This window comes from Pongo abelii, chromosome 3 (genome assembly GCF_028885655.2).
Source record: "Pongo abelii isolate AG06213 chromosome 3, NHGRI_mPonAbe1-v2.0_pri, whole genome shotgun sequence".
Classification (NCBI taxonomy): Eukaryota; Metazoa; Chordata; class Mammalia; order Primates; family Hominidae; genus Pongo; species Pongo abelii.
Window position 1 is genome coordinate 124,507,265 of NC_071988.2, and position 13,353 is coordinate 124,520,617.

The window sequence follows — 13,353 nt, forward strand, 5'->3', positions numbered from 1 at the left end:
CAGATTTGCATCTTGGCTCCCCTACTTATTGGATCTCTGACCTTGAGTAAATTACTTAACATCTTTCTCAGTTTCCTTACCTGTAAATGAGTGGTGACATATATGGAACTTAGAACAAGAGCCAAGCAAGTATTCAATAAAAGCTAATGTTGTTGCCTACTGTTTATTCTCAGTGTTTGGCATAGTAGCCGGCAAAAGGAAGAGGAATTTTTTTTCTTTTTTTCAGACAGTCTCCCCCTGTCACCCAGGCTGGAGTGCAGTGGTGTGATCTTGGCCCACTGCAACCTCTGCCTCTTGGGTTCAAGCGATTCTTGTGCCTCAGCCCCCTGAGTAGCTGGGATTACAGGCCTGTGCCACCACACCCAGCTAACTTTTTGTATTTTTAGTAGAGATGGAGCTTTGCTATGTTGGCCAGGCTGGTCTTGAACTCATGTCCTCAAGTGATCCAGCCGCTTTGGCCTCCCAAAGTGTTGGGCTTATAGGTGTGAGCCATTGGGCCCGGCTGGAAGTATTTTTTTGAAACATGACTGATAACAGTATTTTTTGAAAGAATGACAGATACCAATCATGAAGGAAAAGATTTTCACAATTGACAATAAAAAACTTTAACTTCTGAATGGTAAAAAGAGAAAATTAAAAGCCAAATTACAAATTGAAAAAACTAAAGTATATAAAACAAAGGTTTTCATTCTCAATTTAATGCAGAATCTTGACAAATCAAAAAGAACAAAAGGTGAACCCACCTAAAAGAAATAGGCAAAAAGCTTTCAAGAAAAGCAATTTACAAAATGCCAATGACTAATAAACATGGATATTTAACATCAGTAGTATTCAAAGTACTTCATTTATAGAGATCCCTCTTTCACCTATCAAATTAGCAAAGATGAAAAAGGCTAGTAATACCAAGTTTTGAAGAGAGGTGAGAGGAAATGACAAGTTTATGTACCCTGGTAGGACATGATATTGTGGCAATATGTTTCAGAACACTCATAAATGTATATACCTTTTAGATCAACAATTACACTTTTAAGCTTAAGAAAATATGAAGAATAGGTACAAATATTTCTCTATATGTTCAACTAAGTATTATTTTTTAAATTAAAAAAAAATTTTTTTTGAGACACAGTCTCACTCTGTTGCCCAGGCTGGATAGCTCACTACAGCCTCCGCCTCCTGGGTTCAAGTGATTCTTCTGCTTCAGCCTCCTGAGTAGCTGGAATTACAGATGCCCACCACCATGCCCGGCCAAGTTTTGTATTTTTAGTAGAGATGGGGTTTCACCATGTTGGCTGGCCAGGCTAGTCTTGAACTCCTGACCTCAAGTGATCCACCCTTCTTGGCCTCCCAAAATGCTGGGATTACAGGCATGAGCCACCATGCCTGGCCTATTTTTTAATTAAAAAAAATATTTTTATAGCAGCACAACTAAGTATTATTTTAATAGTAAATATTGGAGTCAACTTTAATTTTGAACAGGATAAGTAATTATGATGCAGCACACTGAATACTCTTTCATTAAGCTAAACAACTATTAAAAATGATATACAAATACATTTACTGAAAAGAAACATGTTTGTGATATACATTTAAGTGTAAAACAATTCAGGTTATAAGAACATATTAGGCTGGGTGTGATGGCTCACGCCTGTAATCCCAGCACTTTGGGAGGCCGAGGTGGGCGGATCATGAGGTCAGGAGATCAAGACCATCCTGGCTAACACGGTGAAACCTTGTCTCTACCAAAAATACAAAAAATTAGCTAGGTGTGGTGGCGGGTGCCTGTAGTCCCAACTACTTGGGAGGCTGAGGCAGGAGAATGGCGTGAACCCGGGAGGCAGAGCATGCAGTGAGCCGAGATTGCGCCACTGCACTCCAACCTGGGTGACAGAGCAAGACTCCGCCTCAAAAAAAAAAAAAAGAATATATTGGTCAATATTCACTGATTTTTATAAGAATATTTGACAGAGAGAGAGGGGGAAGGGAAGGGAAGGGGGAAGGGAAGGGAAAGGAGGAAGGGAAGAAGGGAAGGGAAGGGAATATGGGTGGATTTATATCAAAAGGTTCAGAAGGAAATGATTCTTTTCTTCTGGATGTGACTACTGCAGATTTCATTTTTAACTTTTCCTCTTTTTCTTATTTATTTATATTTTCTGATTTTAAGAGAAACTATAAAAAAAAATATTACTTTTCAACTTAAAAATATTTTAGTGCTTCAATAATGCAGAAGACTCAATTTCAACATTGCAGATAATTAAAGCATTACTAAATGTGGAAATGTTTACTTTCACAATTTCTGTAGTGATATTCAAGACCAGATATCACCTTGGGAATCAGAACTGGTGCAGGATCTTGTCCTAACACTACCAAAAAGGCATATGGCTGTCCCAGCTCTGTATGTTTATGTTGTCTTATAATAGAGCAACCAGTTGTTTATTAGGATGGCCAAAAAGGCACATTTCAAAAATGCCTATTAAAATATTAGTAGTACAAATAATACTGCTGCTTAATTTTTTCTAATGAGAACTGATAAAATTCCAAAGCAACATAAGCAGATAAATAGTAATAATATGGTTTATCAAATTAATTGTCACATGATTATTAAAATGAGATCATGTGTGTTAAGTAGTGGTATCTTAAGCCACTGAAATATCTTCCTTGGTCTAGAATGAGCTTTCTATGGAGATTAAAAAGATGTTAAATTGAACAGTCTTGGTTAATAAATGAAGAAGCAAAGCCAGAAACCCTGTTTAAAGAACTAACAAAAAAGGTCATGAATGATCTGGTGGTTGTTATATTTTCCTGTTTACCTGAGGAGAAGACTATCCTCAAGCATGTATTGAATCCAGTGATAGCCAGAATGTCATCCATACTGCTAGCAGCCATTAGTAAAGTTGGAATGCCTTCCTCAACACCATATCCATTTTCTTGCAGCACCATCATGTAAGGTACAACAACAGCAGGAGAGACAGCACCTAGAACAAAACTGAAAGAAAGAATGAAAATTAATTTAAAAGCATCTTTTTAATCAAGTAGTGTTTTATAAGTACAAGTAGTTTATAATAACTTTATAACAAACATTGTTTAGAAGAATTTCAAATTTGAGTGAATGCAATTTAATGGTGATAAAACTTTTCATGCATTGTTTAGTGCTGGCTAAAATTTTATACAGACGTGGTTTAAAATGTTGGGCTGAGCACAGGTTGCAGCCTCTCCCTCTATTCCTAAATCCTTTGAAGTGAAGATGTAAAAGTAATAGAAAAATTCATAACCTAACTAGAAAGCAAAAGGTGAATCCTCAATGGACAAGAAACTAAGTATATCCCAGGAAGATAAGAGACAGACAATTTAGGATTGAAAAAAGGAAACCATAAACCAAAATGTGTGTAAATAAGATTGCCTCAAAAGATACATGTGCTTCTAAAAGTGCTCCAAGCCCTGAAATGGCAGATGCTGGGAGCAGGAGAGACCTCTGGGGAAACCAAATAGTTGATTATTTGGAGTACCACTGTAAGAATGGTCAGACAAATCTACCTTCCACACATTTCCTACTTCTCGAGTAAATAAGTAAGGAAGGAAGGAACAGAGTTGTCTGCTCAAAAAAACAAGTGTGGCCACCTAAGTTACAAAGGCAAATGAGAACATTTCTGGAGTGGTTGATGACACCCATGAGGAACGGGGAGGCTCCTGCTCAGAATACCTTCTATTGGCATATCTTACCCAGAATTTCGCCTCATCTCTTCTACATTTACTTTATAAAGGCTGAAGTATATCCTGTGTAGAAATGCTTTTGGTGCTCCTGCCAGAATTGACCTGGTAAATGAACACATCTCCCAGTGCTGCTTGTTGGCTGCTAATATCTACAGGTTTCTAGAACCCTTGTCCTGTGGACAAGCACCTACCTGGGAATACTAGGGAGGTTGTGCACCCCTCTACTTTCCCTCCAGACAGCATCTGCCAATGACTGACTGATATGAGTGTCTAATAGTTTAGCCCATTTGCTTCTGGCTGTACAACCTCTATGGTGCAGTTTATGCTACAGATTTCCCTGTGGGCTCAAGAAGAGGCTAGACTTCTCTAAGACCACATACTGGTCTAGTTCAGTGGTTCCTGAACTCTGCTGCACATTGTAATCCCCTGTTGTATTATTTTTCTCATTTTGCTTATTAACAAGTCATCCCCAAACACAGCAGCTTAAAACAACAAATATTTATTGTCTTATGACTTCTGTGGGTCAGGAATCTGGGCATGGCTTAGCTGTATGCCTTGACTTAAGATTTCTCATGAGGTAGGGTGGGGTGGGGAAGATCTGCTTCCAAGTTTACTCATGTAGCTATTGCAGGCTTCAGTTTTTTCCAATGGAGTTTTCTCCACAGGGCTGCCTCAGGACATGGCAGCTGGCTTCCCCAGGAATAAGTGATCAAAGAGAATTTAATCCATAACATCAATTAAAAACACAAAATATCTAAGAAAAAAACTGTGACGATAGTCTATACTTTTATAAAAATTGTGAATATAATAATATAATAATTAAGATAATACCTGAATACTTGGAGAGACATTTCACAAGTGTGAGCTAAAAAGCCTCAATTTTACCATCACCCAACACCACACCTGGCTAGTTTTTGTGTTTTTAGTAGATACTGTGTTTCACCATTTTGGCCAGGCTGGTCTTGAACTCCTGACCTCAAGTGATATGCCCACCGTGGCCTCCCAAAGTGCTGGGATTATAGGTGTGAGCCACCATGCCCGGCCAAAGCCTCAATAATATAAAGATGTAATCTCTCCCCCAAATAAATTAATCAGAGATACACCAATCAAAATCTTTGCAGGGATTTTTACTGAGCTTGACAAGCTGATTATAAAATTCATTTGGAAAAATAAGATCTTAGAATGAAAGATCAAGTAAACTTAAGAAAACAAGATATTGTTTTTGTAAAGGTAAAATAGTTAAAACTGAATAATAGTGACATATAAATAGACAAAATAAATTGGAAGAAAAGAAAATACAAAGTGTGGAAACAAATCTATGGGATTTGTTACATCATACAATTGGTATTTTAAATCAGTGGGAGAAAGAAAGAAATCTTTCATAAATGGTGTTGAGATAACTATTTATGTGGAAAGGAATATAGATAGATCCTTACACATAATAAATGTTAAAAGCTCAAAAGGAAAAGTAGTAATAAGAAAATGTAGGGGGCTAGGTGCGACGGCTCACACCTGTAATCCCAGCACTTTGGGAGGCTGAGGCGGACAGATCAGGAGTTTGAGACCAGCCTGGCCAACATGGTGAAACCAATAGCTGGGTGCGGTGATGCATGCCTGTAGTCCCAGCTACTTGGAAGGTTGAGGCAGGAGAATCACTTGAACCTGGAAGCTGGAGGTTGCAGTGAGCTGAGATCACGCCACTGCACTACAGCCTGAGTGACAGCAAGACTCTGTCTCAAAAAAAAAGAAAATGTAGAATAATATATTTGTGATCATGAGGTAAAAAGGACCTTTTGAATGATACATACAAAGGCGTTAGACATAAAAAGAGATTTTGATACATTCAATTATATTAAAGTAGTACTTCAAAAGCAACTTCAAAAGTACTACAATAAAGTACTACTTCAAAAGCAATTCTGCTCTTTCTCCTCCTTTTTTTCTTTTTCATTTTCAAAGTCAAGTGAACGGTGTTGTGTATTGGCAATTCTGTCTGTTGAAAATAACAAAATACACTTCTTAGAGTGAAAAAAAATCATCACAAACAAAATTAAATATCTAGTGATATTTGCAACACATATAATTTACAAATGCATATAACAGATATAATTAATAAAGAAGTTGAATACTCAACAAAAAAATGGACAAAGGATATGAACAGGCTAGTTACAGATAAGGAAAAGTTGAAGGACAACACATATATAAAAGATATTCAAGCTTGTGAATAATCACAGAAGTGCAAATTAAAACAACAAAAATATGCCATTTTTTCAATTATCAGATTGGAAAACATGATAAAATTTAATAATATCAAGGATTTGCAAGGATTTTCAAGAACAACAGGTATGCTCATAAGCTATTGGTATTAGGGCAAATTAAAGTGGCCATACTGAAGGGATTTTGGCAGTGTATATCAAACTAAAAATGCATATAACCCAGGTAACTATTCTAGACAAACTTATATTTATGTAAAATGAGACAAACAAAATGCTATTTTTGTTATAACATTGTAAATAAAATCTGCCGTTGACATACAATGTAATCTTATACAATTAAAAGGAATAAACTACATGTGTATCCATCTTGAGATGGATAAACCTCAAGACTATTGTTGAATGAAAAGAACAAATTGTAAAGTAAAATTTTCTTGGGTATGATTAAGTAAAAATGCACAAAATGATACTCTTTTTTTCTCTGGGTTCACAAATATATTTGTTAGAAGTCCAGAACATTATGTTTAAAGATCTAGAATGGTAACATAAAACTCATGAAGATGCTGCCACTCTGTCCCCAGTGGCACATGACTGCACCCCACAGCACCATTGCCCCAGCTGGCAAATGCAAGTATGCAGAACACCCCCATCCCACTCCTGCCGGCACTGCACCCCTGCCAACACATGCATACCTGCTGTGTGCTGCTGCTGCTGGCACATATGTGTGAGTGGGGACCTTGCTACAATCACTACAATGAAGCACTTTGGCTGGCACACCCCATCAGAGTGTTGTTGCCAGTGGACTGGGAACAACTCAGTGCTTAACATTGAAGGGCCAGACAACAAATCTGTGGGTATGGTACCAGCCCTGCAAAGTTAGAGCATGCAGTTCAGGAGTGCTGAGCTGAGCCTTTGCCCCCTGAAATCTTCCAGAAATGAAGCCATTTGACTGAACCTACCTTGTGCCACAGTCAAACCCTCAAGGGCATTAAAGAATATAAAAAAGGAAAAAACTCCATCCAAAGGACAGTGACTCAAAACATTAAAGGAACCTTAGCCCACACAGATGTGAAAGAACCAGTGCAAGAACTCTGGCAATGTAAAAAGCCAGAATGTCTTCCTGTCTTCAAGCAATCATACTAACTCTCCAACAATGGTTGTTAACCAGGATTAAATGACAGACATAGAATTCAGAATCTGGATAGAAACAAAGATCATTGAGATTCAGAAGAAAGTAAAAATCCAATCCAAGTAATCTAAGGAATCCAATAAGATGACATAAGAGCTGAAAGATGAAATAGGCATTTTAAGAAAGAACCAAACTAAACTGATAGAGCTGAAAACCTCAAGAATTTCATAATACAATAACAATTACTAACAGCAGAACAGACCAAGCTGAGAAAAGAATCTCAGATCTCAAAGACCACTTCTTTGAATCAATTCAGTCAGATGAAAATAAAGAACAAAAAAGAATGAACAAAACCTCTGAGAAATCTGAGATTATGTAAAGAGACCAAACATATGACTCAAGGCATTGCTCAAAGAAAGGGAGAAAGAACAAGCAAGTTGGAAAATGTATTTGAGGATACTGCCCACAAAAATTTCTCAAATCTTGCTAGAGAAGTCACCATTTAAATCCAGGAAATGCAGAGAACCCCTGTGAGATACTATATAAGATGACCATCCCCAAAACATCCCCAAGTCATCAGATTCTCCAAGGTCAACATGAAAGAAAAAAATATGAAAGGCAGCTAAAGTGAAGGGGCAGGTCACCTACAAAGGGAATCCCATCAGGCTAACAGTGGAACTGTAAGATACTCTACAATCCAAAAGAAATTGGGGGCCTATATTCAGCATTCTTTTTTTTGTTTCCAAGACAGAGTCTCACTCTGTTGCCCAGGCTGGAGTGCACTGGCGCTATCTCGGCTCACTGCAACCTCCACTTCCCGGGTTCAAGTGATTCTTCTGCCTCAGCCTCCCAAGTAGCTGGGACTACAGGTGTGCACCACAACACCCAGCAATTTTTTGTAATTTTAGTAGAGATGGGATTTCACCATATTGGCCAGGGTGGTGTCAAATTCCCGTCCTCATGATCTGCCCACCTCGGCCTCTCAAAGTGCTGGGATTACAGGTGTGAGCCACCACGCCTGGCCTTCAGCATTCTTTAAAAAAAAAAAAAAAACTTGGCCGGGTGTGGTGGCTCACGCCTGTAATCCCAGCACTTTGGGAGGCTGAGGGGGGCAGATCACAAGGTCAAGAGATCAAGACCATCCTGGCCAGCATGGTGAAACCCCATCTCTACTAAAAATACAAAAATTAGCTGGGCATGGTGGTGCGTGTCTGTAGTCCCAGCTACTCGGGAGGCTGAGGCAGGAGAATCACTTAACCCAGGAGGTGGAGGTTGTAGTGAGCTGAGATAGTGCCACTGCACTCCAGCCTGGCGACAGAGCAAGACTCTGTTGCAAAAAAAAAAAAAAAAAAAAAAAAAATTCAACCAAGAACTTAATATCCAGCCAAACTAAACTTCATATGTGAAGGAGAAGTAAGATCCTTTTCAGACAAACAAATGCTAAGGGAATCTGTTACCACCAGACATGCCTTACAAGAGGTCCTTAAGGGAGTGCTAAGCATGGAAGTGAAAGAATGTTAATGGCCACCACAAAAATACATTTAAGTACATAGACCATTGACATTGTAAAGTAACTATACAATCAAGTCTGCATAATAACCAGCTAACAACATAGTGACAGGACCAAAGCTATAAATATCAATATTAACTGTGAATGTAAACAGTATAAACGCCCCACTTAAAACTCACAGAAGGGCAAGTTGGATAAAGAAGCAAACCCTAACTGTATCTGTTGTCAAGAGACCCAGCTCATATGCAACAATACCCATTGGCTCAAAGTAAAAGGATGGAAAAAAATCTACCAAGCAAATGCAAAACAAAAAAGGGTAAGCATTGTTATCCTAAGGGCACTACGTAATGATAAAGGGTTCAATTCAACAGGAAGACTTAACTGTCTGAAAGATAAATGTGCTCAAAGCTGGAGCATTCACATTCATAAAACAAGTTCATAGAGACCTACAGAGAGACTTAGATAACCACAGAATAATAGTGGGAGACTTCAGCATCTCACTGACAGTACTAGACAGATCATAGAGACAGAAAATGAACAAAGGTATTCAGGACTTGAAGTCAACACTTGGCTAAATGGACCTAACAGCCATCTACAGAACACTCCACCCAACAACAACAGAATATATGTTCCTCTCATCTGTACATGGCATATATTGTAAAATTGATCACACTATCAGTCTAAAATTATTTTCAATAAATTAAAAAAAACCCCTGGAATCATGCCAACCACACTCTTGGACCGCGCAGTGTAATAAAAATAGAAGTCAACACTAAGAAGAACTCTCAAAACCATACAACCATAGTGCTAAATGCCCATATTGAAAAGTTAGAAGGATCTTAAATTAACAACCTAATATCATACCTACAGGAAATAGACAAACGAGAGGAAACCAACCCAAAGCTAGCAGAAGAAAAGAAATAACCAAAATCAGAGCAGAATGGAATGAAATTGAGTCATGAAAAGCCATACAAAAGATAAATGAAACTAAAAGCTGGTTCTTCGAAAGAATAAATAAATTTGATAGGTCACTAGCTGGACCAATAAGGAAAAAAAAAAAAAAGAGAGAAGATCCAAAATACACAATCAGAAATGTCAGAGTGGACATTACCGCCAACCACATAGAAATACAAAAAACTCTCAGAGACTATGATGAACATCTTTATGCAAACAAAGTAGAACACCTACAAGAAATGGGTAAATTTCTGGGAACATACAACCTCCTAAGATTGAACTAGGAAGAAATTGAAATCCTGAACAAACCAAAAATGAGTTCTGAAACTGAATGAGTAATAAAAAGTCTCTGAGCCAGAAAAAAAAAAAAAAAGCAAGCCCAGGACCCGACAGATTCACAGACAAATTCTACCAGAAGTGTAAAGAAGAGCTGGTACCAATGCTATTGAAATTATTCCGAAAAAATGAGGAGGAAGGATCCCTCCCTAACTCATTTTATGAGGCCAGCATCATTCAGATATGAAAACCTGGCAGAGACACAACAAAAAAGAAAACTTCAGGACAGTTATCACTGATGATCATAGATGCAAAAATCCTCAACAAAATACAAGCCAACTGAATCCAGCAGCATATCAAAAAGCTAGTCCACTATGATCAAGTAAGCTTTATCCCTGGGATGCAAGTTTGGTTCAAGATATACAAATCAATAAATGTGATTCATCATATAATAGAACTAAAAATAAAAACATCTCTTCATGATATAAACCCTCAACAAATGAGTTACTGAAGGAGCATACCTCAAAATAACTCGAGCCGTTTATGACAAACCCACAGCCAACTTCGTACTGAATGGGAAAAAGCTGAAATATTCCCTCTGAGAACTGGAACAAGACAAGGATGCCCACTCTCACTACTCCTATTCAACATAGTGCTGGATGTCCTAGCCAGTGCAATTAGGCAAGAGAAAGAAACACAGACATCTAAATAGGAAGAATGGAAGTCAAATTATGCCTCTTCATAGGTGAAACACTTTTATACCAAGAAAACCCCATAGTAGCCTCTCAAGAGCTCCCAGATCTGACAAATGACTTCAGCAAAGTTTCAGGTTACAAAAATCAATGTACAAAAATCTGTAGCATTTCTATACACCAACAACATCCAAGCTGAGAGCCAAATCAAGAATGCAATCCCATTCACAATAGCCACAAAAAAACTACAAAATACCTTGGAATACAGCTAAGCAGGGAGGTGAAATATCTCTACAATGAAAATTACAAACGAGTGCTCAAAGAATCAGAGACAACAGAAACAAAAGGAAAACATTCCATGATCACAGATAGGAAGAAGCAATATTGTTAAAATGGCCATACTGCCTAAGGCTATTTACAGAGTCAATGCTATTCCTATCATACTACCAATGACATTTTTCACACGATTAAAAAAAGCATTCTAAAATTCATTTGGAGCCAAAAAAAAAAGCCCAAATAGCCAAAGCAATCCTAAGCAAAAAGAACAAAGCCAAAAGCATCACACTACCTGACTTCAAACTGTACTACAATGCTACAGTAAGCAAAACAGCATGGTTATGCTCAGCAAAAGAAATAATCAGCAGAGTAAAAAGACAACCTATAGAGTGGGAGAAAATCTTTACAAACTGTGCATCCAACAAAGTACTAATATCCAGAATCTATAACGAACTCAAAAACAGACATAGACCAGTGGAACAGATTACAGAATGCACAAATAAAGCCGCACACCTATAGCCATCTACTCTTCAACAAACTTGACAAAAACAAGCAATGGGGAAAGGAATGCCTACTCGGAAATTGTGCTGGGATAACTGGCTAGCTGTATGCAGAAAATTGAAACTGGACTCCATACGTTTCACCGTTTACAAAAATCAACTCAAGATAGATTAAAGACTTAAATGTAAAACCCAAAACTATAAAAACCCTGGAAGATATCCTAAGAAATACCATTCTGGACACAGGCCATTCTGGACACAGGCCATTCTGGACATATCCTAGGAAATTTCAATTCTGGAAAACACTTTATGACGAAGACGCCAAAAGCAATTGCAACAAAAACAAAAACTGACAAATGGGACCTAATTAAACTAAAGGGCTTCTGCACAGCAAAGGAAATCATCAACAAACAACCTATGGAATGGGAGAAAATATTTGCAAACCATGCATTCGACAAAAGTCTAATATCCAGAATCCAAAAAGAACTTAGAAAAATCAACAAGCAAAAACCTAACAACCCCATTAAATGGGCAAAGGACAGGATCAAACACTTCTCAAAAGAAGACAAACACATAGTCAACAAGTATATGGAAAAATATTCAACATCACTAATCATTAGAGAAATGCAAAACAAAACTGCAATGAGATACAACCTCACAGAAGGCAGAATGGCTATTATTAAAAAGTCAAAAAGTAACATGCTGGCGAGCTTGGGGAGCTATTCCCAGGTCTTTGGAAGGCTGAGGCATGAGAACTGTTTGAACCTGGGAGGCAGAGGTTGCAGTGAGCTGAGATTGGGCCATTGTACTCTAGCCTGGGCAACAGAGCAAGACTCTGTCTCAAAAAAAAAAAACACAAAACAGAGAGAGAGAGAGGAAGAAAAACCCACAGCCAACATTATACTGAATGGGGAAAAGTTGAAAGCATTCCCCCGAGAACTGGAACAAGACAAGGATGCCCGCTTTCGCCACTTCTATTCAACATAGTACTGGAAGTCCTAGCCAGAGCAATCAGACGAGAGAAAGAAATAAAGGGCATTCAAATCAGTAAAGAGGAAGTCAAACTGTTGCTGTTCATGATGATATGATCATATAATGAGAAAACCCTAAAGACTCATCCAAAAAGCTCCTAGATCTGATAAATGAATTCAGTAACGTTTCAGGATACAAAATCAATGTACACAAATCAGTAGCACTGGTATACACCGACGGTGACTGAGCTGAGAATTAAATCAAGATCTCAACCACTTTTACAACAGCTGCAAAACAAAAAACAACCAAAACCAAAGAAAAAACCCCAAGCAAACGAACTTAGGAATATACCTAAGCAAGGAGGTGAAAGACCTCTACAGTGAAAACTACAAAACACCGCAGAAAGAAATCATAGATGACACAAACAAATAGAAACACATCACATGCTCATGGATAGGTAGACTCAATATTGTGAAAATGACCATACTGCCAAAAGCAATCTACATCATCATTCTTCCCTGAACTAGAAAAAGCAATCCTAAAATTCATGTGGAACCCAAAAATAGCCTGCATAACCAAAGCAAGACTAAGCAAAAAGAACAAATGTCGATGCATCACATTACTTGACTTCAAACTATACTATAAGGCTATAGTCACCAAAGCAGCATAATACTGGTATAAAAATAGGCACATAGACCAACGGAACAGAATAGAGAACCGAGAAATAAAGCCAAATACTTAAGCCAACTGATCTTTAACAAAGGAAACAAAAACATAAAGTTGGGAAAGAATACCCTATTCAACAAATGGTGCTGGGATAATTGGCAAGCCATATGTAGAAGAAGGAAACTGGATCCTCATCTTGCACCTTAAACAAAAATCAACTCAAGATGGATCAAAGACTTAAATCTAACACCTGAAACTATAAAAATTCTAGAAGGTAACATTGGAAATACCCTTCTAGATATTTGCTTAGGCAAAGACTTCATGACCAAGAACCCAAAAGCGAAGGCAACGAAAACAAAGATAAATAGATGGGACTTAATTAAACTAAGAAGCTTCTACACAGCAAAAGAAATAATCAGCAGAGTAAAAAGAAAACCTATAGAGTGGGAGAAAATCTTTA

General features: G+C 37.8%; 1 protein-coding gene across 9 annotated transcripts in view; it reads right to left on the minus strand.

The window, feature by feature from the left end:
- SLC9B1 (solute carrier family 9 member B1) overlaps window positions 1-13,353 on the minus strand; it is a 133,786-nt gene that overhangs the window by 46,326 nt on the left and 74,107 nt on the right. For all 9 annotated transcript variants that reach the window (XR_008524227.2, XM_054553520.2, XM_063723832.1 and 6 more), the window contains one exon: window positions 2,808-2,983. Coding sequence is in view for 8 of the 9 variants with exons in the window: in XM_054553520.2 (XP_054409495.1) it covers window positions 2,808-2,983 (176 nt within the window). In the remaining variant the exon portion in view is untranslated. The remainder of the gene's footprint in view (window positions 1-2,807; window positions 2,984-13,353) is intronic.